This window comes from Benincasa hispida, chromosome 7, assembly GCF_027475165.1.
Source record: "Benincasa hispida cultivar pf3 chromosome 7, pf3_genome.v1.1, whole genome shotgun sequence".
Classification (NCBI taxonomy): Eukaryota; Viridiplantae; Streptophyta; class Magnoliopsida; order Cucurbitales; family Cucurbitaceae; genus Benincasa; species Benincasa hispida.
The window spans coordinates 33,614,120-33,639,679 of NC_143484.1; the positions used below are offsets into that span (position 1 = coordinate 33,614,120).

At 38.2% G+C, this 25,560-nt stretch overlaps 3 protein-coding genes across 3 annotated transcripts; 2 read left to right on the plus strand and 1 right to left on the minus strand.

The window, feature by feature from the left end:
* The first annotated feature begins 12,948 nt into the window (after positions 1-12,948).
* LOC120081509 (7-deoxyloganetic acid glucosyltransferase-like) lies at positions 12,949-14,776 on the plus strand. Its single transcript, XM_039036458.2, has 2 exons — positions 12,949-13,639; positions 13,721-14,776. Exons 1-2 carry the CDS (start codon positions 13,141-13,143, stop codon positions 14,671-14,673), a joined length of 1,452 nt encoding a protein of 483 aa, XP_038892386.1. The 5' UTR covers positions 12,949-13,140; the 3' UTR covers positions 14,674-14,776.
* LOC120081510 (17.8 kDa class I heat shock protein-like) lies at positions 14,748-15,951 on the minus strand. Its single transcript, XM_039036460.2, has one exon. It carries the CDS (start codon positions 15,393-15,395, stop codon positions 14,916-14,918), a length of 480 nt encoding a protein of 159 aa, XP_038892388.1. The 5' UTR covers positions 15,396-15,951; the 3' UTR covers positions 14,748-14,915.
* A 5,416-nt stretch (positions 15,952-21,367) lies between these two features.
* LOC120081033 (uncharacterized) lies at positions 21,368-22,336 on the plus strand. The gene is made up of 2 exons (XM_090315231.1): positions 21,368-22,144; positions 22,301-22,336. The coding sequence occupies exons 1-2, from the start codon at positions 21,368-21,370 to the stop codon at positions 22,334-22,336; spliced, it is 813 nt and encodes a 270-aa protein (XP_090171357.1).
* The last annotated feature ends 3,224 nt before the right edge of the window (positions 22,337-25,560 follow it).

A 25,560-nucleotide genomic window follows, 5' to 3' on the forward strand; every position in this document is an offset into this window, starting at 1 on the left:
ACTCCCAAGGTATGCGTTCATGCTAGTTTCTCCTGAAGTGTCAACGCATTCCACCCACTTGGTGATCAATCTTCCATCACAATTATCACTCTGTGGACGCAGCATTCCATGCAGCGAACTAGTCTTTATGAAAATCAATGCATGTGATTACTCTTGTGGCGGTCTGAGATCGACGCATGCGATCAATTCTTGCAATAGCTGCAAAAATAGATGCTTTGATGCATAATAATGTATGATATAGGGTTAGTGAGGATTTCTGGTGCTGGTCAACGCAAGCTCACTTTTCTACATTTATTCTTAGTATTATTAACGCATATTCTGCTTATTAACCTTCATAATTCTAAGTAAAAGGCTACAATAGCTTTATTTTTACAAGCTATCAGATACCTGATCCTGGTGACACTACAGATACGGTCCGCTTTGTAGAGGTTTACAAGTGTTGTAAACTACTACAGATGGTAGATCCTAACCATTCATGTGGAGACATGCAAGCAGGGGTGTTCTATACAAAGAGTTTGTATAAAACCAGACCACGAGATGACTAGTCTCTATATATGACGTCGTTGATACTTGAGACTTACATCTTACCTAGACGACCATAGGTGACATAACCTCAATCCTGAGTGCTTTGGGAACTCTTGCCTTTGAGGGCGGTCCATTGATTAGTATGGGTGAGAGTGGCCAGATTGCCAACTCAACATGCCTACCTTTTTGGAGATTTGTCTGATTTAGAAGCTGAGAACTCAGTTACACAAGATGGAATTCACTCATTCCCCGAAGCAGGGGTAAGTAGATAGATTGCTCCCTTAAGGGCTAATTCCGAGGCTTGAACATAGTGGCCACAACTTCTCTTGGAAGAGAGGACTCATTCATAATAGAACTATCACTTATGTTCATTAGAGAGATCAATTGTACTTAAGGAGTTAGATGTAACTATAGGGGCATAACGGTTATTGACCCAGCTGTACTTACGAGTGATCTGTGAAGGGTTATCGCACCGTTGATTGGTTGATATGGACACAAAATATATATATAGTAAGAAGAGTGCAGCTATCGGTCTTTAGTCGAGTGCCTGGCAGTTAATAGATGGTGGATCCCATGTCTAAAGAGTTTAGTCAGTTATTCCCGTACCGTTGGAGCTTCAAGTTACAGGTCTATAAGGTCCCTTTGGTAGCTCAATGGATTCAAGTTGAGAATCAGTTCTTGGTGTTTATTTGAAATGTTCAAATTGACAAGTGAAAATTCGATTATATATCATATGATCGGTGTGATGTATGAGATACATCAAGTGGAGGATTAATGTAAATGAGATTTACATTAAGTACCATGAAATAGAAAAAGAACTAAGGTTTATATATTTCATGAGATGAAATATTAAAACTATAGGTTATAAATATAATATTGTAAGTTGATTATCATATATATTTATAATAATATTAATAATTGGATAATTATCTCTTTTTCTCTAATAACCAATTGAGTGTGAGGTTATTGGTGGTTTCATGATAACCGTGAGATAAAAGGAAAAATATTTTCCTAATTTTAGTAGTTGTTATGAGAGTTGCTATTTTCAGAAACTCACTCACGGTTTGCTATCAAGTGAATAGGATTCACTAAACGATAGTTGAAGAGAGACTAAATGATCGTGGAGTGACACTACACGATAGTTCACTCAACTGATTGTAGCTAAATGATCACAGAGCATTTGCTACATGATCGCGGAGCATTTGCTAAACGATTGGGCTCTATACGATAAATTGTTGTCATCCCTCACTTGCTTAATCATTTACACGATTGTTATTCCTCCGGTCTCTTCCTCTAACCAAGTCCACACAAAGCTCACACTTATGGATTCTCACACCGAGAATACCAAGGTAGCCATTATGGTGATATCTTATTCAACTGGACTAAGGTCGAGGTTTTGGAGGCCATTCCATTAGTTCATGGTTGCTGTTTGATCGTGCTGTGTTGTGGTCGCTATGTTCAAGCATTCGTATGTAGTAGTCTTGGAGATTGAACGAGCATTCGTGATGAAGGGAGTTTGAAGATGAGTCTTCAAAGGTATGTTTAATCTTTCCCTTGATTATCTGATAAAGCATGCTGCAATTTCGTATTGTGCACGATCGATTAGCTTCCGTTTCTTGATTGTAATTTTGTATGTTCAAATATGAATGAAATTTGGAACGATCATCCCGTTGCTCATGGAAGTCCTCATATCTGATTTTCGTCACTATCTTCCTCAATCCAAGATCATACAAAGCCCACAACTCCTGGATTCTCACACGAGAATACCAAGGTAACACTTGTGGTGGTGTTCTAACTCAGTTCATGAATCGGGTTGGACTCGATTGGGTTTGAGGAGCATTCAGACGATCGTTGTGTTTGTGTTCGTGCTGTTGGCTGTTATGGTCGTTGCGTTCGAGTACTTCGTTGGATGCATTGGATATTGATCGAGGGATTTTTGAAGAATGGTTCTTTAAAGGTACGCATACTGATTTTTGAAGAATGGTTCTTTAAAGGTACACATACTTTATCCCTTGAATCTCTTATAGCATGTTGTAATTTCTGTATATTTGCATTATCTATTAGTTTCCTGTTAGACTGTAATTGGTTATGTTCAATCTGAATGGAATTTGAAACAATCCACTTCTACTGCTCATGGAGATCTCTGTTTGTGATTTCCTACATCCACGCCACCCACAAAGAGCAAGACTTAACCAACAGAAGCCAAAGAAGCTTTATAATAGCTGTCTGGTTCCACGACACCAGATGCTTAATGCCCAACCCCCCCTTCCCCCTCTCCCCCACCCTTTGGTAAGAAAACCTCATCCCAAACAACCCATGCACCATCACGACCTTCCACCCTGCCCATCCACAAATAAGCCTATAGAAGACGAGCAACCTCATTAGAGACATAAGTAAGCAAAACAAAGATGTTGGACCAGAACACCTGAAATCACTGAAGAACAGACTTCACTAACTGTAACCTCCCAGCAAACGAAAGTGAATGGGCCGCCCAACTCCTAATACGAGCAATAATCCTCTGGATCAATGAGGTGCAATCCACAGCCTTAAGATGACCAGCCAACAACGGTAACCCCAGAGATACCTGACAAGCAGAGAACCAAGAGAAAACCCCATAAATGTAGCAAGCTCTTTAGCCTCAACAAAATCCACTCACGCTACAAACATAGAGCTTTTTCCCACATTTGCAACTAGCCCTGACATCTCCATAAAATCTACTAATAACGGGCAGAAATGCACGTTATTATAGTGCTAAGTTATTAAACAATGAAGGTTTGCATTGATAAAATATGTTAGAATGCATCCAAAAAGCATTAAGTTCATAACATTGCGGTCGCGTGCATCCATCGTATAGAAACAGTTAATTTTTGTATTTTTATGTAGAATATGCATTGACGCAAGGCAGAAAGCACGATCACAAGAAATCAACGGACGATCACAACATTACCACAAGGCTTTGCGGTGATTTGTGCTCGCAAACATCTGCTCAAGAAAGATTTCTGCATAGAGCCGGCACAACTTGCTGGACACATCTGGGTGAAAGGCATAATTAATCACGATGGGACAGAAAGCTGATGACGGTCGAATCCGAATTAAGTTGACAAGTTGCTAATGATAACAAGTATACTCAGCTTTTCGTGAAAAATATTCGGCACATCAATTAGAGAATTAAAGTCATCCTATCTGTGCAATCATAAGAGAGAAGCCGCCTTTCACCTCAAAGCTCTATAAATACCGAAGGCATCCTTCAGAAAAGGGATTCGTTTCTTTTTGTTCATAGTTTAGCCTTGTCCATAGTTTTTCTTTTTATTTTAAGGCAGAGCGAGAGAAGGGAAGAGACGCAGAAAGATCGCTCAGGGCAACTTGAGAGAGAACCCGAAGGCGTAGAAAGGAGAGAGCGGGCCGACTCTCGCGAGAGCGAGACTATCTTTTGAACAAGAGTAGAAAAGACAGTGTAAAAGCCTGGGAAGCAAGAGATTGCTACCAGGCTCTTTATTCTCTTCTTGCATTGTTATTTAATATTTCAACTTTATATTTATACAATGGAAGTTCTTATTCTACATCTGTTCACTCTCTTAGCACGCATGAGTAGCTAAACTTATCGAATGGGTTGAGAAGAACTAAGCTAACATGACCTAGGATCTTCATCGCATGCGATTATTTTGTTTTATGCTGTGCCCAACACCCCTTTAGAGCTACTCGAGAGAGAGTCTAAAGAAAGAACCTAAGACTTGAGAGAGCTAGGTTAGAATCTAGACTCGAGAGAGCAAGATTAGATCTGCATAAACAAGAGATAGGGACTTAGAGATAAGCTCTGTTTGCCAACCTGCATCGCATGCACCCTAGAGATAGGTATGATATTATGTGGTCACCTTATTTGTGTGTGTGTCATTTTGTCATCGCATAAATACGAATAGAGGCTTATGTGTAGGTCCTATAGACTCATCGCATATATCGCATGCATTCTAGCATTAGAAGTCGTAGCATTCGCGTCGAGAGATGGTTTACTATTGTATGTGTGTTGCATGATCACATAGCATGAACGTATCCTAGGAAGTGTTAGCTGAATCCTTTCTCAACCCATTCACCGCATACTCATCGATCTTTCGTTTTATCAATTCTTTTCGAAATGCCGCATTTGTTTATTTTATTACTGCAAACAACAACACCAAACAACTATTTGAATTACCGGTTTCCGCAAAGTCTTCCTGAAAATTACCACCGCAAACTGTTTTCCCAAGTCCCTGAGTTCGACCCTGGACTTACCAGGAAACTCAGTGGGGTTTATACTTGGATTCCACTGAGAAAGCATGATTGCTCAGCGCATTTCATCACCACATTTCATTCCACATTTTCACCTTATAAAATAACGCATTAAGTTTTTGGCACCATTGCTAGGGACTTCGGCAAATCAGCGTGTTAAAGGTAATTTTTTTTTTATTTCTTTGCAGCTTTCAATCTCTGGCGAATTACAAATGCAGATCACAAAAGGATGTGAAGCCGAGGTTGATCAGATGTGTTCTCCTCCTCCAGAAATTTGACATAGAAATAATTGATCATAAGGGGGTGGAGAACCAAGTTGCGGATCACTTATCCAGATTGGAAAACCCAAAGGTTGACCGCAACCAATCAGAAGTGAGTGCAGTGTTCCCAGACGAGCAGCTGTTCCATATTGAAGAATTACCATGGTATGCTGACATAGTCAACTATCTGGTTTGTGAGCAATTCTCAGAGGATTATATTGACCACCAGAAGAGGAGGCTCAAGTACGAATGCAGATCACAGTTTTAGGACGAGCCAAATCTGTATAAAAAGGGGGCAGACTAGATTCTGCGACTATGCATACCAAATGTTGCTCAATAATGTATATTATCACAATGTCATGACTCACCATATGGTGAGCACTTTGGAGAACAGCGCACTACAGCTAAAGTATTACAGAGTGGATTCTACTGGCCAACATTGTTTAAGGATGCAGCTGACTACATGATGAAGTGTGATTGGTGCCAACACACTGGTAATATTTCATGGAAACATGCAATGCCTATGAACACCATCTTGGAACTTGAGTTGTTTGACGTATAGGGTATCGACTTCATGGGACCATTCCCTCCATCGAATGGCAAAAATTATAATTTTTTAGCCATCGACTATGTATCCAAGTGGGTAGAAGCTGTGGCATGCGCTGCAAGTGATGCGGCGGTAGTCTCTAAATTCCTGAAGAAAAACATTTTCACTCGTTTTGGCACCCCACGTGCCATAATAAGTGATGAAGGGTCCCACTTTGTCAATCATATTCTCAGGCCAAGGTGTCCAACCGGGAGATCAAGCTAATATTTGAGAAGGTAGTAAGGCCTTCGCGAAAGGATTGGGCAACAAAGCTCGACGATGCGTTGTGGGCATACCGAACTGCATTTAAGACACCCATAGGTATGTCCCCATATACGTTGGTATTTGATAAGGCATGTCATTTGCCTCTGGAGCTGGAATACAAAGCATTGTGGGCAATGAAGAAGCTAAACTTTGACTTGAAGAAAGTAGAAGAAGCGAGAAAACTTCAACTGGTCGAGCTGGAGGAATAGAGGATTGCATATGAGAACGCAAAGATCTATAAAGAGCACGCAAAGCGCTGACATGTCAAAACACATATGCGGCAAGAACCTCCAAGTCGGGCAAAGGGTCTTACTATTCAACTCACGACTATGGCTCTTCCCTGGGAAATTAAAGTCACGTTGATTCGAACCATTCATAGTTAGAGAGGTATTTCCGCATGGCACGGTCGAATTATCTAATGATGACGGAACCAACATATTCAAAGTTAATGGGCAGCGAGTAAAAGTATATCACGGAGAAGGCTGGCATCGCCAAGTCGACTCTGTGGAATTGAGAGACTCTGAATAAGAAAGAAGTAGGTGGTCCCTACGCTATCAGACGATCGAAATTCATCAGGGACCCAAGTTTTGGAATCATGAAATCTTCAACTTTTCTTTACTCAGTATTTTCATTTCATTATATTTTTAGTTCTCTACAAAAAAAAATAACAATAATAAAAAACTAAAAAATAATAAAAATACGATCGTGCTGAACGATTGCGAAAAAAGATTTTGTTTTGTTTAAAATCATTTGACCCTCTCGATGTTTTTCTTGCAAACGATCGAGGCGAACAATTGCGAAGGCGCCACACGAAGACACAACTACTTCATTCCGTCACTGCAATCCAAAAAAAAGAAGATCGCCGCAAAGCAGGATGCGTCAACAAACAATGCAGGCGATAGCACAAATTTGGGGGTTGTATTCTTCCTTGACTTTATTTCAAATTCTGCATTATCGCATCACATTTTAATTTTGATAAAATATGTTAGAATGCGTCCAAAAAGCATTAAGTTCATAGCATTGCGGTCGCATGCATCCATGGCATAGAAACAGTTAATTTTTGTATTTTTATGCAGAATATGCATTAACGCAAGGCAGAAAGCACGATCACAATAAATCAACGAACAAGTGCAGCATTACCGCAAGGCTTTGCAGTGATTTGTGCTAAAAAACATCTGCTCAAGAAGGATTGCCGCATAGAGCCAACGCAACTTGGTGGACGCATCTAGGTGAAAGGCATAATTAATCACAATGGGACAGAAAGCTGATGATGGTCGAATCCGAATTAAGTTGACAAGCCGCTAATGATAACAAGTACACTCAGCTTTTCAGTGACAAATATTTGGCGTATCAGTCAGAAAATTAAAGCCATCCCATCTGTGCAATCATAAGAGAGAAGCCACCTTTCACCCCAAAACTCTATAAATACCAAAGGCATCCTTAAAAAAAGAGGTTCGGTTCTTTTTGTTCATAGTTCAGCTTTGTCCATAGTTTTCCTTTTTATTTTAAGGCAGAGCGAGAGAAGAGAAGAGACGCCGGAAGATCGCTCAGGGCAACTCGAGAGAGAACCCGAAGGTGTAGAAAGCAGAGAGCGGGCCATCTTTTGAACAAAAGTAGAAAAGATAGTGTAAAAGCCTGGGAAGCAACAGATTGCTACCAGGCTCTTTATTCTCTTCTTGCATTATTGTTTAATATTTCAAATTTATATTTATACAATGGAAGTTCTTATTCTACATCTGTTCACTCTCTTAGCACGCATTAGTAGCTAAACTTATCGAATGGGTTGAGAAGAACTAAGCTAACACGACCTAGGATCTTCATCGCATGTGATTATCTTGTTTTACGCTGTGCCCAACACCCCTTTAGAGCTACTCGAGAGAGAGTCTAAAGAAAGAACCTAAGACTTTAGAGAACTAGGTTAGAGTCTAGACTCGAGAGAGCAAGATTAGAACTGCATAAACAAGAGATAGGGACTTAGAGATAAGCTCTGTTTGCCAACCTGCATCGCATGCACCCTAGAGATAAGTATGATATTATATGGTTGCCTTATTTGTGTGTGTGTCATTTTGTCATCGCATAAATAAGAATAAAGGCTTATGTGTAGGTTCTATAGACTCATCGCATATATCGCATGCGTTCTAGCATTAGAAGCTGTAGCATTCGCGTTGAGAGATGGTTTACTATTGTATGTATGTTGCATGATCGCATAACATGAACGCATCATAGGAAGTGTTAGCCAAATCCTTTCTCAACCTATTCACAACATACTCATCGCATCTTCCGTTTTATCAACTCTTTTCGAAAATTCGCCGCATTTGTTTATTTTTATTACCACAAACAACAACACCAAACAACTATTTGAATTACCGGTTACCGCAAAGTCTTCCTGAAAATTACCGCCGCAAACTATTTTCCCAAGTCCCTGAGTTCGACCCTGGACTTACTAGGAAACTCAGTGGGGTTTATACTTCGATTCCATTGAGAAAGCTTGATTGCTCAATGCATTTCATCACCGCATTTCATTCCACATTTTCACCTCATAAAATAACGCATCATCTGCTAGAACACTCCTCACGATATCCAAAGAACCCTGGTTAGCCGCACAGAAAATCATGAGAGCATCAGCAAAAGCCAAATGAGTCAGGCCAACATGCTCACAACGGTCATGGAACCTAAACCACACAGGAGGCTTATTCAGCAACCTCGAAAGAACTTCCATAACCTTCACAAACAGATAGGGAGATAACGAATCATCACAGAGAAAAAAGAAGACGTGATACAAGCCCGCACCCAACTAACAAACTGTACAGGAGTACCAATAGGCAGAAGAACTCCAAACAGAAAATCCCAGTTCACTGAATCATAAGCCTTTTGGAGATCCACCTTCAACACAAACCGCAGTTTCCCCTTGTTTAACCGATAACCCCCCACAAGCTCCTGACACAAAAGAATGTTATCAGCAATAGACCTATCAAGCACAAAAGCGGACTGGTTACCACTAATGAATGTTGGAAGCCACACTCATAACCTCTCTACCAGAACTTTCGAAATACACTTATACACCACATTACAATAGGAGGTAGGCCGAAAGTTCTCTATATGCTCAACACCAGCTTGCTTAGGAATAAACGTGATAGTAGTGACATTAACTCCACAAGGAAGGTAACACGACTCAAAAAAATTCATAAATGCATCACAAAAGTCATCACCAACTACACTCCACGTACATTTATAAAAATCCACTAAGAACTCTCTAGGGCATGGGGCCTTCCCAAGCTTCATAGAAAATAAAGCCCTCTGAACTCCTCCCTAATCACTGGACGACTAAGAGCCTCTACACACTCCCCAGGCCACCTGAATTGCACATTATCCCCAATCCGAGAAGTAAGGTACCTATACCCCACAGACTGAGACCCCAAACTACCACGGAAGAAATCTACAGCCACTCCCGCCACTCACTCATGAGAAGACTACCGAACGCCCTCAAAATAAACAACTGAGAGCAAACCACTCCTACTACACCGAGAACGAACGAAGTGATGAAAAAACGTTGAATTCTGATCACCCAACTCCAACCATTTCACCAGGGATTTCTGCCTAAGAGATGCCTCCTCCAATCTAGTCGCCGACCAGAACACCTCAGTGGCTCGGACAGCCTCCAAATATAAATGACTCCGAGGAGGGATCCCTCTCAACTGTTACCTGAGCAGCCTCTATAAAATTTCTAGCCACCTACACCTCATCAGACAACAAAGAGAGTCGCCTTCCAAAAGAAGCATGCAAAACCGGGTTCAAATCCCTCAGATTCCTCAAGAAAGTTACCATAGGGGAAACCTCCAAACGCCTTCTCTACACAACTGAAACAACATCTATAAAATCATCAGACTACCCAATGGCTAAAATAACGGAACAAGGGCGGAGGACAACTCCTCACCTCACCCTCGAAACCAGAAGAGGACTATGTCAGAAATCCCCTACGAACCAACTCTAAACTCCAAGTAAGGATAATACACCATCCAAGCCTCATTAACCACACAACGATCCAAACGACGTAAGAGACCATTCCCCTAAACTTTACTAGTCCAAGTTAACCGGTTCCCCAGCACACTCAGCTCAACCAGATTTGCGACAACAAAGCCCTATCAAATTCCTCCTTCTCTCCCAAACTATGACAACCACCATAAGCCTCCGAACTATTACGTATAGCATTAAAATCACCCATAACAATACCAGGACACATCCAAGTAGCACATACATTAACCAAACTACACCACAATTTATTCCTATCCCTCACCAAATTAGAAGCATAGATCACACCTACATGAACACGAACATTAGATGCAATATCCACCAAGGACCAAAAAAACCTGATCCTCACTGACATCCGGGATGAAATCATAAACACTCCTCCGCCATAACACCCAAATCCTCCCAACTCCATTCAAATTGTAGTTACACACACAGCCCTAAATCTCCCCAAACCTACCAAATACCACATCAAAGTTCTCCTGCCTAACCCGAGTCTCAAACAAACAACAAAAACTAACAGACGAAGAACAAAAAAAATCCGCCACAACCCTACATTTGATAAGATCATTCAACCCCTTAGCATTCCATGAACACCAGTTCATGATAACAACAAGGAATCACACCTACTACCTCCCACAGGGCTCTTGCCCGTACTCCCAAAAATCGCATCCATAACAAGCAACGATCAGGGTTTGACTGTACTATAGCCAGCGCTAGCAAATCACTCCCCTCATCACTCAAAATGTCAAACTGATTACGCTCAACAACATGCTTCATAAACCCTGTAATCCTAGGGGAACCACAAACTATTCTACTACCCAAGGGTGACGAACCCGGAGATCCACCACCACTCCACTCCTAACAATTTCCTTCTCACGTCACCTACGACTAACCAATTTGAACTCACCATCACACCCTCCACTACCATTCACCACCATAAGAGTAGCAACTCTCCCTACATCAGCTCCACCAGATCCCCCATTACCCATGCCACCTTTCCAACCAACTCCCCCGAACCACACTCATTAACCACCACAATACTTAAATCCTAAACCTTTGACACACTCTACTTATCACACATAGCGACAGTATGTCCAAACGAACTATAACATCCACACTTACATGGTTTCCACTCATAGTCACTAGAACAATAAACTCCTGACCCCGCATACGAACAGTAATCATAGAGGGCATCAACGATTCCCCATCCACCTCTACACAAACTCTAGCAAACGATAAACGGCGCCTCTCTCTTGTTGTGACATCAAAAGAAACATGTGTACCCACAACACTAGCCAACACTGCTAAACCCTTATCCGTCCATAACTCCTAGGGAACACGTTCCAATTTAACCCAGATTGGAACAGAATCAAAGAAGAATCAAAGACAAAAGTTTCAGGGATGATACTTGGTGACCATTGTCACAGTAAGATAGGTTTGTCACCCAAGTACCACGGACCAATTTCAAACACCCAGTCCCGAGACTCAGATTTGAGGAATTTAAAAATAATAAAGTTGTTGTCCAGCAAAGTAATGGTGGGCATCTCTACACATCCCCAAATTCTCTTAATAAGCCGATAAATCACATAATACGGTAGTTCGCATCCCACTAAAGATTTGTCCCACATACTGATTCCCGCATCAAGAACATCCTCACAAGGTTCAATAACAACTCTATCATCCTCAACCAACAGAGGGGTAAATTCGAGGTTCCCTTTCAAATTCGAGCCAAATAGGGCCGACCACGGTTTTCTCCCCATCGGACCAAAATTTCCCTCACCCAAACCTGCCTCATTTCTACCAAATCGAGAATTCAGCCTAGCTGATTCAGAAGATGACTCCCCTACCAAATCGAAATGATGGGAACAACCCAACTCACATCAGCCTCGACCCTTCCCACCTCTCCCAACCCAGCCCGCCAACCCTCCTCAAGTCCACAACCCTTCAACCCACCCTGCACATCTCCTAAACCTCCCAACCCAACCCGCCTACCATCAGGCCCACGACTCGGCCCACCTTTTGAATCCAAATCTCCCAGCACCAACCTCTCACCAATCTCCCCCTCCTTAAGCCCAACCCCGACAAAAACCTCCTTCATGTGGCCCGACCCTTCCCTCTGGCCCACAATGCTGCCTACATTCCCCATCCAGCCCCCCCTTGTCCCCCACTCCACCAGACCCAGAAAGTCCCCCCTCCTTCAAGTGGGCCTCTAGCAAAAGCCCATTAACCTCACCTGAGCTCAACCCACTCTTCATCACACCCAGCTCGGTTCCCCCAACAACCCTAATAGCCCCAGCCCCAAAACCAAACCTGCCCGGATCACCCCAAACTCGGTTTGCACCCATTAGTTCTAGTGTTGATGCCACCTTTGTCTTCAACCTCACCAAACCCCTATCTCTGGCACCACTTCCACGAATCTTACCCTCCTCCAAATGGTCCGCTTGCTCTAAAAGGGTCTTTAAACCCTCCAACTCCGAGCACAACCCAACCTTCTCAGCAACAATTGGCTCACTCTCAGGCTTCATAACACGGTATGGTTGCCTCAACACTTGCGAACCATTCTTCTCCTTCAGCCTTAATGGTGACAGTTTACGCACCATTGATTAAGCACACAGAACAAATTAGAAACCCAAATCCAGGTGCAATCGAGTCACACCCAAAGTAAAACCACCAGATCCAAGTGCTCAAAAACCCAAATTGAAACCTGATCAGCGGACGACCCAAAGCCAAATCCAAACCAAATACAGGTGCGCGAAGCTGTAGGTAGCAGCAAACAGATCTGGATCAGACGCCAAACGTGAAGACGACCAGGTTTGGACGTGCAGACGGTTGACGGATCTGAAGCTTCACAACCAAGCAAGACGGTTGGCGGCGCGCTTCACGACCGAGCGAGACGGACGGTGAGGCTTCACAGTCGACAGCGTCCGACGGTGAAAAGACGATCAGCTACTCCCCACGCGACGGCTAGGGCGGGAGAACCAAGCGTCTTCCCATTAACCAAGTTCTTTTTTTCTTCTAATCATTTTAAATTATTTCATGCCTCTAATTTGGGAACAAATAAATATTGAGATCAGATTCTGACTCTCTTTCAACTATGAGATCCAAACTTGCAATTTAATATTTTTATTTATTTTGTTAAAATAAATTGGTAAAGTGGTTTACTGTTTATACAAGCAACCAGAAAGATAAGCCAGTCCTGGAACCTGCAGAAACATGGAGGAAGAAGAAGCAGAGCCTCATGTTCTGATGTTCCCCTTCCCAGCCTTAGGCCATGTCAATCCGATGCTCAAACTCGCCGAACTTCTTTCCCTCTCCGGCCTCCGAGTCACCTTCCTCAACATCCACACTATCCACCAACGCCTAATTCTTCACACAAACCTCCATTCTCGTTTCTCTCGCTTTCCCAAATTCCGATTTCATACCATCACCGACGGCCTTCCCCCGGCCTATATCGGCAGCTTAACGAAGCTATCTGTCTTGACTCAGAGCATGGAAGCCGTAACCAAGCCCCTTCTCAGACAGATGCTGCTGTCCGGTGAACTGGGTCCGATCCCAACCTGCATAATTCTTGATGGGTTTTTCAGTTTCATGGTTGATTCCAACGCCAAGCCTCGAATTCCCGTTCTCTGTTTCCGTACCGTTAGTGCTTGTTCTTTCTGGGCTTATTCGTCCATTCCCAAACTCATTGAAGAGGGGCAGCTCCCTGTTAGAGGTAAATCAATCGACAATCGATTTTCTAATTTTTCAAATTTCCTCCCAATCTGAATAAAATTTGATTTCCGTTGAAATACAGGAGAAGAAGACATGGATAGAATGATTGAAGGAGTGGATGGAATGGAAAATGTTCTCCGATGCAGAGATCTTCCGAGCTTCAGCCGAGTGGGGGAACAAACGGAACCAATCCTTCAATACTGCGTGGACCAAACAATACAAAGCTCTAAAACTCAATCTCTGATATTGAATACGTTTGAGGAATTGGAAGGACCGATTCTGTCATGCCTTCGAAAGCGATGCCGAAATATCTACACAATTGGGCCTCTCAACGCTCACCTGAAATCCAGACTTCCCGGCGAAAAGTCTCCGCCGGAATTAGAGTCTTCCAATGGCTATCGGGAGGTGGATCGGAGCTGCCTGGCGTGGCTCGACGCTCAGCCTTCGAAATCGGTCGTGTATGTTAGCTTTGGCAGTGTTACAGTCATAGGGGATGACCAATTTCGGGAGTTTTGGCATGGATTGGTGGATAGTGGGAAGCGGTTTCTGTGGGTTGTGCGGCCTGATTTGGTGGCCGGAAAAGATGAGGAAGATGGGGTTCCGGCGGAGTTGGAGGAGGGGACAAGGGAAAGAGGGTGTATGGTCGGTTGGGCGCCACAAGAGGAAGTGTTGGCTCATGAAGCCATTGGAGGGTTTTTGACTCACAATGGATGGAATTCAACATTAGAGGGAATAGTCGCTGGAGTGCCGATGATCTGTTGGCCTCAATTTGCCGACCAGCTGACGAACAGCCGATTCGTGAGCGAGGTATGGAAGATTGGTTTGGATATGAAGGATGTTTGCGATAGAAAGACAGTAGCGAAGATGGTGAATGATGTGATGGAAAATAGGAGAAATGAATTGATGGGTTCTGTTCTTAAGACTGCAAAATTGGCTCTTACAAGTGTGGAAGAAGGTGGATCGTCTTACTGTGATTTAGAGCGGATGATTAACGATATTCAATTGCTTCGTCAGCAGAGACAAGTCATTGATTAAACATTTCATTTCTCTGTATGTTTTAAGCTATGTAATATATTGTGCGCAGTTGATAGTTGGATATGCAAACATAATTAATAAAGGAAGTCATACGCTTTCACTACATTAGTAGAAGAAAATAGAAACCCAACCAAAGTGGGATTTGTAGAAACATTCAACAAAAACTTAAAACCATAGGAGATTTACAGAACATTATTACAGGGTAGACAGACACAGAGAAGAACAGAGGTTAACAGAAAACTTTAACCAGAGATTTCAATGGATTTGATGTCAGGCTTCTTCTGTTCCACTTTTGGTACTGTCACAGTGAGAAGTCCATTCTCCATACTGGCTTTCACCTCTTCAACTTTAGCATTTTCAGGCAGCCTAAATCTCCTCATGAACTTCCCACTGCTTCGTTCAATTCTATGCCATTTATCGTTCTTCTCTTCCTGTTCTTTGCTTCTCTCTCCACTGATCTGCAAAACTCTGCCTTCTTCAACCTCAACTTTGACTTCCTGTTTGTTGATTCCAGGGAGATCGGCAGTGAAGATGTGGGCATGTGGGGTTTCCTTCCAGTCGATGCGAGTGTTGGCAAAAGCAGAGGTTTCACGAGCAGAGGAAGGAACATTAGCCAACGAATTTGAGAATGAAAATCCATCGAATGGATCCCAAACGTCTAATGAAAAGGGGTCGAAGATGTTGCTCTTGCGACCACCGAAAAAGCTTGGAATCAGTGACATGGTGTTCTTGATTCTTGAAAGCTTGTGAAAAGAGTGCAACAATGTGGATCGTGAAATGAAATTTGTTTGTTGTTTGCTTTGCTGCTGATGGTGAAGAATCACACTGAAGGTGGTTTAAATAGAACGGTAGAGAGAATTAGATATTTCGCCACTTTTCTGGTGTTTTCGTTCCTTTTTATCAGAAGTTGGTGGAAGAGTGAGAACTTGTAGAAACTTCCATATTGTTCTCTAACCCTCTGGACCATGGAATTTCAAATTCCCATTTTTGTCCTTAAAAACTCAATTTCTTTTTTTCTCGAGTTAATTAGGTTTATAGGATTAATTTTTATTTTAATTAGGTAAAAAGGATACTTTTAAACTTAGTTAGGTAAATGGGGTTATTTTTTTTGTCCTCATCCGAATGTATCTCTTGATTTTGAAATATTATATTATTTTTTTCAATTCATTAAAAAAAAATGTCTAAATGCATCTGTTCAATAGATACATTAGGTGGGTTAGAAAAAGTAGAGTTGTCAAGTCAGTCTGAATGCGTCTGTTCAATATATTTTATTATTTCTTTTTTGTCTTCTTCCCCTTCAATTCCAACTTAAAATCCCTAAACAAACCTTCATTTCTTCATCTTCTTCCTTTACAAACAACAACCACCCGATCATCCATCATCTTATCTTCTTCCCTTCATTTTTTTACCTTCTTCCTTTATTTTCAAACACCGAAGATCATCTTCTGCCTTCATTTTCAAACACCGAAGAATCAATCTTTCATCTTCATATTTTCTCCCCATATTTTCTTCTCATTTCAAATTTAACAACCATCGCAATTTCCACCTTCATATTATTAATTTATTTCAGTGCAATATTTTATTTGGTAAGTTTATATATTTTTGTTATTTAACAAAAAATTAAGTTTTTGATAATTTTTACTGATTTTTTAATGTTTTTGTTTACGGTGGATATTATATTGAAGAAAAGTTCTACAAACCATCATTCAAAGTTTTTTTTGGTAAAGTGCAATATTTTTCTTTTAATAAGTTGATATATTTCTTTATAGTGGGTTAATTTCTTTTATATTGATTCTCATAATTTTTTTTATATTGGTTTAATTTCATAGTTTTTCATAAGAAAGAATTACATGTTATTAATATTGTATAATATATGTTCAGGTTAACTATTAAAAATAGGTTATTAGACTTCTAAATGGTTCTAGATTTTTTTAAAAATTCACTAAGTCAATGACATAATAAATTCAAAATCAAATGTACTAACGGTTTAATTGAAAAAATAAGGTACTTTACAATGATAATTAGACAAAAATGCACTTTTAAAACTATTTAGATAAATAGGGCATTATTTTTGTCCATATTGAAATGCTTAGCTTTGAAAGACGCATTCAACAAAATTTTACATTTGAAATCATTAATAATTTCTTTTTCTCTTATATTTGAGCATCATACATAAGAGAAAAAAAAATCACATTTTCCATATCTTTTAACATCACATGTAAAATGAGAGATTTTTTTACAAGAAAAAAAATCACATTTTCTCTTTATTTTTAGTGAAAATAATCTAACTCAAATTTTTAAAAACCAAAATTTACCTTTAATTCACGTTTAAAGAAAAAAAAATATAATGTTATCAAAAAATCTATCCTTCACATAAAATACCTATATATATCTATCACACGTAAAAAGAAAAAGGTTTGCAATTAGGAGCATAATCAAACATCTTTTTTTATTTTGCCAAAATTTTAAAATTTATTAGTAGTTTTAAATGTAAAATTAAGAATATATTCCTAATGGAAAAAATAATGATATTACTTTATTTTGTGGAGAAAAGAAAAGAAAAACTAAAACCAATGATATAACTTTTTTATAAAAACAATTAAAGAATGAAAATGAAACCTAAAAAGAGGTATTTAAATAAGAATATAAAGTTAATAGTGGTATTAGTGTATATTTCTATATTAAAATTTTTTTAATAGTGGATATTATTTCTTTATTTTATAGTGGATTAATTGGAGAAACATTGATATTTTATTTTATAATGGATTAATTGGAGAAACATTGATATTTTATTTTATAATGGATTAATTGGAGAAACATTGATGTTTTATTTTATAATGGATTAATTGGAGAATTTATTTTATATTGGATTATTTGGAGAATTTATTTTATAGTAGGTTAATTGGACGTTTTATTTCTCAAATGAAACAAAAATGTAAAATGTTCATGATTTTGTATTGCTTTTTTTTTTTTTTTGGTTTACCGTGGCTATTATTTCGAAAAACTCTACAATCAAGTCATTCAAAGGTTATGTATATAGTTATTTACTATTATTTGGAATGATGTATTGATTATTGATTATTGAATGTTTGGATGTTAATGTTAGTATTATTGTTGTTGTTATGTTTACCGTTTATCTAGTCAATTTATTTTGGATTATTCACCTTAATATTGTAAATTTTATGATGATTAAAAAACAAAGATTCATGTCAATATAAAAGAATATTTATCATTGATTCATGATCAAATGATGATGCATGTCTTTAGTAACAATATTTATCATGATTTTGTACCTATTTTTTTATTATTATTTTGTTTGAAGGTGGATATTATTTTAAAAAAGCATTTCTTTTTTTTTTTTAAAAAAAAAAAACATTATTTTTTTAAAATCGGAATAACACCTACTTATTTATCATGATTTTGTACCCATTTTTTTTAATTATTATTCTGTGTGAAGGTGGATATTATTTTAAAAGAAAAAGCATTCCTTTATAAAAAATAGGAATAACACATACTTATTTATCATGATTTTGTACCTATTTGTTTATTATGGTTTTGTACATATTTTTTATATTATTATTTTCCATTTTCGACCCATTGTTTGAAACGAATACAACCAAAAAGTTAAATATTTTTTTAATATAGTTGGCCTAATTAAATGAAAAAAATGAAAATCTATTATATGTTTTAAATGGTCAAATTAAAATTTCATTTTGAGTGTAATTTTTTTTAATATAGTTGGCCGAATATATACTTACATATATTACGATAAATATCAAATTGCATTGCCCAAACTACAATGGACGTTGTTAAATTTTTATGTTATATGCATGGAAACATTGCTAATGGGCCAAACGAGATAGAATATGATAGTCAACCATCTCTTCGTATAAACATGCATCGTCAAGTTAACTTCAACACATTAATCGATGGATTATGTGATGCATTATCCATGAATAAAGATGATGGGGGTAGAGGTAATATTTAGATATGGTAGTTATGTAGTAGGATCTACTTTCTATATTCCTATCTCATTACGAAATGAAGTTGATGTACGGTTCATGATGAGCAACGCTCCATACCCTCCAAATAGAGTTGAACTGTATATATCCCAACCCAGTGTCCCAAGTCCAACCTCAACGAGAGTAGAAGTTGAAACTACTATTGAGTTGGAAAGTCATAATATGGAGGATGAGCATTGTGATCCAACTATTGCCATAAACGATGAAGAAGTTGAAATAGGCGATGATGATATCGATCTAGATCAACTACCTAAACGAAGTCCTTGAAACTTTTACTGAGATAGACCTAAACGACATGAACATTGTACCTGATTCGACAATGGAGGAAAAAAGTAATATGGGGTATGATTCATTACTTAAGGGGACCATATTCAATTCCAAATTGGATTTAAAAAATGCAGTGAAAAGCTATTCGATCATTCAACCAAAATTTTGAAGTCGTCGAGTCGAAAAAAACAGTATGGGATGTTAGGTGTAAAAGATATGGCAATAGGTGCACGTGGAGACTTCACACTGTCTGCCGTAAAAAAAACGGTAAATTTGAAATTACCCAATATAATGGCCTTTATTCCTGTGTGTGTGCAAGACTGAGTCAGGATCATAACCAATTGGGCTCAAATCTAATTGCGTCTAAGGTAAGCAGCATAGTTAAAAAAGAAAATTTGTCAGTTGTTGTCAAAACATTACAAGATATTATCTTGAAAAAGTATGGTTATTCTGTTAGTTATTGGAAAGTGTGGGACGAAAAAGAAAAGCAATTGCGAAGATATTCAGAGATTGGATCGAATCATACAATTTGCTGCCTAGATGGATGAATATCTTGTTGGATTGTATCATCATGCAGCGAGTTACAAGGATCATTAAGCACTCTAATTCATTAATTTTGGCAAAAACTAAAGCATGTTTTTGCAGAAATAAATGGGTTTCAAGTCATACCTTTGTTGAACCTTTGAAATTTCGATTTCTAGCTGCAAATCTCTCGGAATCTTGTTGTAGACCACTCCAAGATCTTCCCTACTAAGTACTCTAGATTGAGTTGTGGGACTCAACTGAAGCTTGAATTAAGGGAATTAGAAGAAGAACCCACAACAGCAACCCACTTTGAAGAACACCTTCTACAATCGAATTTTTCAGAAAAATTTTATCGATTGCCTTTATTCAAATTCACTCCAATCTCTTCAATATATTGTAGACCCTCATGCAAGGAAGATAGTTGCATGAGATGCAGCTCATGCTTGGAGTAATTGATGCTTGAAGATGTTGGGTTATGGATGAGCTACTTGAAGAAGATAATGGAAAATTCCAATTTTCTATTTTGTGTATTTTTCTTCTATTTCAACTTTTCAAAAATTGATTTCATAAATCAATTTATTTATAAAATTGAAAATATTATTAATTTTATAAGATTAATTTCATAAATTAATTTATCTAATAAAATTAATAAATAACTATTTAAACAATTGAAATAATTTTAGTTAATTTAATATCAAATATTAAATTACTTTTATACAATTTCACCTTCATATATTAAAATCATATTTAAATATTAATTTTTCAATTCCGTTTAATTCTAATTTGAACGTTTTAAATTAATTTATCACGTTACTCTAGAGGTAATCTATTTCCGAGCTAGTAGGGGGACCTCGTGAACCTACAGATCATGGGCTCTAATGATCCGAGATTAATCGGCTAAATTCATTAGTCCAAATTAACCCCCATTCGTTAACTAATGGGCCACTCCACTAAAGCCCATAATTGAACTCCCCTCACTATAGATATATTATGTCCACTCGATATAACCATGATTAGTAAGTTAACCCTTTACATGTTGTTCGTAATAATGGATGGGTCAAATCTCTGTTTTACCCCCGAAATTACCTCTTGTTCCTTAAGTCCCACTAATCATCTAATGAACAATTGATCTTTGATCCAATCAGCAAATCGAGTCCCTCTCAGGCCAATGAGAGGGTAGGGCCCCTTTTCAAGACTTAGAATCAGCACTTAAAGGGAACAACCTCTCTACTTACCCTAATTGGATAGGAGTGAATTCCGTCTTGTAGGGTTATGTCCCCAGCTATTCATCCAACCTTATCCACAAAATGAGAGGCTTATTGGGCAGTGTTGTGGGACTACTCTCACCTTTTGTAGATTAAAGGATAATGTCGAACAAACAGAAGTTAATAGTTAGCTCAAGATTAAGGTCAAGTTACCTAGGTCATCGCTTTAAAACAGCCAGTCTTAAATAGTAAACAACATTATAAAATAAGAGTGACTGATTTCGTGATCCGATCTTGTAAAAAACTCATTTGCACAGGACGACCCCACTCCTCATATCATAACATGTACGAATTAGGATCACTTTGTTTGTAGCACTTTACAACTCTTTGTAACAACTACAGAGTAGGCCGCATCCAATAGTGTTACCAGAATAAGACATCCAACCTTATTCATATACTATAGATCATTTTCGACTATTTACTCGAACCTGATCCACTTTTATGTCTCTACATAAAGTTCAAGTACCCATGTAATAGTCAAAGTACTTTTAGGTTTATTGGATTTGTCACAAGAAAAACATCTATTCAATAACAACTTATTGAATTTTAAGAATAAGTTCTATTGTTTACAAACCACGAGTTTTAGGACATAAAACCCAACATATCTTACAAATCATGAACCCCCATATAGTTATCCATTGGAGGCTAAATGAGGTGGATTGTGATGAAAGGATTGTCATGTTCAATAGCGTATCTTGGTCGTTTGGACTGGTTATTGAAGGTTTCAAGCATTATAGGCCGCTACTTCAAATTGATGGAACCCATTTGTATGGAAAGTATGAAGGAACATTATTGATAGCTACCTCAGTCGATGCAAATGGTCACGTCTATTCAATTGCATACGCTATTGTACCAGAGGAAAGTGCTGATTCATGGGGCTGGTTTTTTAGAAATTTATGGGATCATGTGGTGCATGGAAGGGAGGGAATGTGTCTAATTTTAAATAGACACAAAGACATTATATCTACCATCAGAAACCCTAACAACGGTTGGATAGGAGTACACCACAGATTCTGCTTGCGACATGTGGAGAGTAATTTTAACGACAGGTATAAAAATAGTCTATTGAAGAGTTTGGTGTATAGTGCAGGATCAAAATTTCAAGTTCGAAAGTTTAATGACTGTATGGTTGAACTTCAAACAGCAAATCCTAATTGCTTACGATATTTTTCTTCCATAGATCCTAAGCAGTGGACACAATCACATGATGGTGGTCATCGTTATGGATGGCTAACCACGAATGTGGCCAAAAGTACAAATGTTGTTCTGAAAGAAGCCAGAAAGCTACCCATCACTGCACTAGTCCAAGCAACATTCTATCGAATTATTGCTTATTTCGCTGCTTGTCGTGTAGAAATAGAGACTGTTCTTGAATCAGGAGAGTACCATAAGGTAAATTATTCACATCTTGGTTACCCACATTTTTATATTAACTGTAGAGGTATTCTAAGTAATTGTCGTATTTGTCATAGATATGTAGTAAATAAAAAACTCATTGGGAACAACGTGCAACTAAACATTCTGTTAACATATTTGACCATCGAACAGGGTTGTGCGACATCACCACCTCAATCAACCCAATAACACTAAAGGGTGGAACCACACACCAAATAAAATTGAGTGAAAGAACATGCACATGCAATAAGTGGCAGAGTTATGGAATCGCCTATTCTCACGTTATGGCTGCATGTAAAACCATTGGTTAGACTACTTTTACTACATTGAAGACTATTACAAAATTTCCACTTATCTGGCATGTTATCACCCCAATTCGAGCCAATCCCCGATAAAAAATGTTGGCCTGATCCTAACTTCCCCACTATTTATCTGGATGAATCACAAGTTAGAAAAGTTGGCAAATCGTGTACTTCTCGCATGAAAAACGAGATGGATTAGAGGGAACGTTACAAGACACGATGCACAATTTGCAGACAAGAAGGGCATAATAGATGGAATTGTCCCAATCGAGCTCGTCATGCGACTTAGTTATTTATTTGTAGTTGTCCTTATTGATTGTAACTTCTTTTACTTATTTATTTATTGACTCATTCTTGTAACTTTTTTTTGTAACTGGTAACAATGAAGGATGTATTCCTTATTGATTGACATTGTATTTATTGATTATAATCACATTGATTTTTAGTAAATATTTAAGTTAAATTTGAAGGAACTCTAAATAGAGAACCAGTGAGCGGAAGTGGATCGTTCCAGAGTCCATTGAGAAAGAACACAAACAATTACAGTCTAACGGAAGATATTATGCATAAACGATAAATAACAAGCATGTTTCTTTAATTAAACACAAAGGATCGAGTATATAAAACCTTTGAAGAACTTCTTCTTCTAGTATTCCCTCAATCAATTAACAACTCGTCCAAAGAATAACTCGAACGCAACGATTCGAACAACTAACAGCACGAACTAAAGAATCCTCGAAATCTTTCGAGTGCAACTCGATCCTCGACCCTCGAACGGAACAAGAACACCACCACAATAGTTGCCTTGGTATTCTCGGTGTGAGAATCCAGAAGTTATGGGCTCTGTATAACTTTGGATAGAGGAATGAAGTGTTGGGTTTTACCTAAAACTTATGGTATGTAAACAATGGAACTTATTCTGATAATTCAATAAAGGTGTTATTGAATAGATCTATTGCTTAAATAGAAATCCAATAAACCTAAAAGTCCCTTGACTATTGGATGAGTACTTGAACTTTATGTGGAGAAATAAAGGTCGATCAGGTTCAAGTAAATAGTTAAAATGATCTATAGTACATGGTCAAGGTTGGGTACTTTATTCTGATAACATTATTGGATACAACCTGCTCTGTAGTTGTTACAAGGAGTTGTAAAGTGCTACAAACGAAGTGATCCTAATTCGTTCTTGTTGGACATGAGGAGTGAGGGTGTCCTTGTGCAAAAGAGTTTGCACAAGATCGAACCACGAAATGAGTCACTCTTACTTTATAACGTTGTTTACTGTTTAAGACTAACTATTTCAAAGCGATGACCTAGGTAACTTTACTTGACCTTAATCCTGAGCTAACTATAAACTTCTGCTTATCTAGGATTGCCCTCAGATTTGCATAGGTGAGGGTTGGCTTAACAACGTTAGCTCAATATGACTGCCATTTCAGGGGTTAAGATTGGATAGATAGCTGGGGACATAGGTGCGAGAAGGAGTTCACTCCTACCCGCTTTAGGAATAGTAGAGAGGTTGTTCCCTTAAGTTCTGATTCTAGGGCTTGAACAAGGGATCCTGCCGGACTCGATTTTGTGATTGGATCACAAAACAATTGTTCATTAGGGGATCATTGGGGACTTAAGGAACAAGAGGTAATTTCGGGGGTAAAATAGAGATTTGACCCAGCCGTTATTGCGAACAACCTGTGAAGGTTAACTTACTAATCATGGTTATATCGAGTGGACATAATATATCTACAGTGAGGGGAGTTCAACTATGGGCTTTAGTGGAGTGACCTATTAGTTAACAAATGGGGGTTAGATTGGTCTAATGAGTTTAGCCGATTAATCTCGGATCGTTGGAGCCCATGATCTGTTGGTCTATGAGGTCCCCCTACTAGCTCGAAAATGGAATAGTTCTAGAGTAGTGTGATAAGTTAATTTGAAACGTTCAAATTAGAATCAAACGGAATTGGAGAAAATATATTTAAATATGATTTAAATATATGAAGATGATTTTGTGTAAAAATTAATTTAACATTAGATATTAAATTAATTAGAATTATTTAAATAATTATTTATTAATTTTATTATAAAATTAATTTATGAAATTAATTTGTAAAATTAATTTATGAAATTAATTTGTAAAATTAATAAATTTTGATTTTAGAAAGAAAATATGTTTTTAAAATCAAAATAGATTTTGGAAATTGAAAAATCACACAAACTTGAAAAAATGTTTTTCAAGTATCTTCGAAGTAGCTTACAAGGAACCCACCTTCTTCTTTGGTTTACTCCAAGCATGAGCTGCATCCCATGCAACACATCTATTTGCATGATAGTCTATAATATATAAAGAGATTGGAGTGAAGAAAATGAGGAAAAACCAATTGAATTTTTGCTTAAAAATTCGGATGAAAAAGGTGTTCTTCAATAGATTGGTTTAGTGAGCTTTCTCCATATTCCCTTTGATTCCAGCTTATTTTGAGTCCCATAACTCAATCTAGAGCACCAAGAGGATAGTAAGGAAGATCTTGTGGTGGTCTAAACAAGGATTCAAAGGATTTCGCAGCTAGAAATGAAGATTTCGTTGGTTTCGGCCAAGGTATGCTCTTGAAACCCATTAAACTCTGTTTTTAGCATATTTCTTTTCAACCAAAATTAATGAATTAAAATTCTTATGGATCCTGATTTCTTCCGCTGCATGATAGTGTCAGTCCAACAATTGGTATCAGAGCATCTTATAAGCATTCAGTTCGAATTAATTTTGGTTTGGTGGGTGTTTTGTATGAAAATATGAAATTGCTGTAATCATATGGTTTTCTGAGTTTTGACCTTTAATTTCTCTTTGATTTCCTGTTTAAATTTGTAATTGGCTCTTGCTTGATGAGCTTTAATGTCTTCTCAAGAGTCTGTAATTTATTTGGAGTCATTAGAGTTGAAATTAAGCTATAATTCGAAGAAACAAGCGAAGGGGCCGAGTTGCAGATTCCAGACGATCAGCCTCTGTTTATATCGTCGTTGAGCTTCAGTAGCTAAACGATCGTTTAGCTTCACATGTTAGATGATATGAAGGAAAAGTTAAATGATCGTGTAGCTTTGGGCGTTAATCGTTTAGGTGTTGTG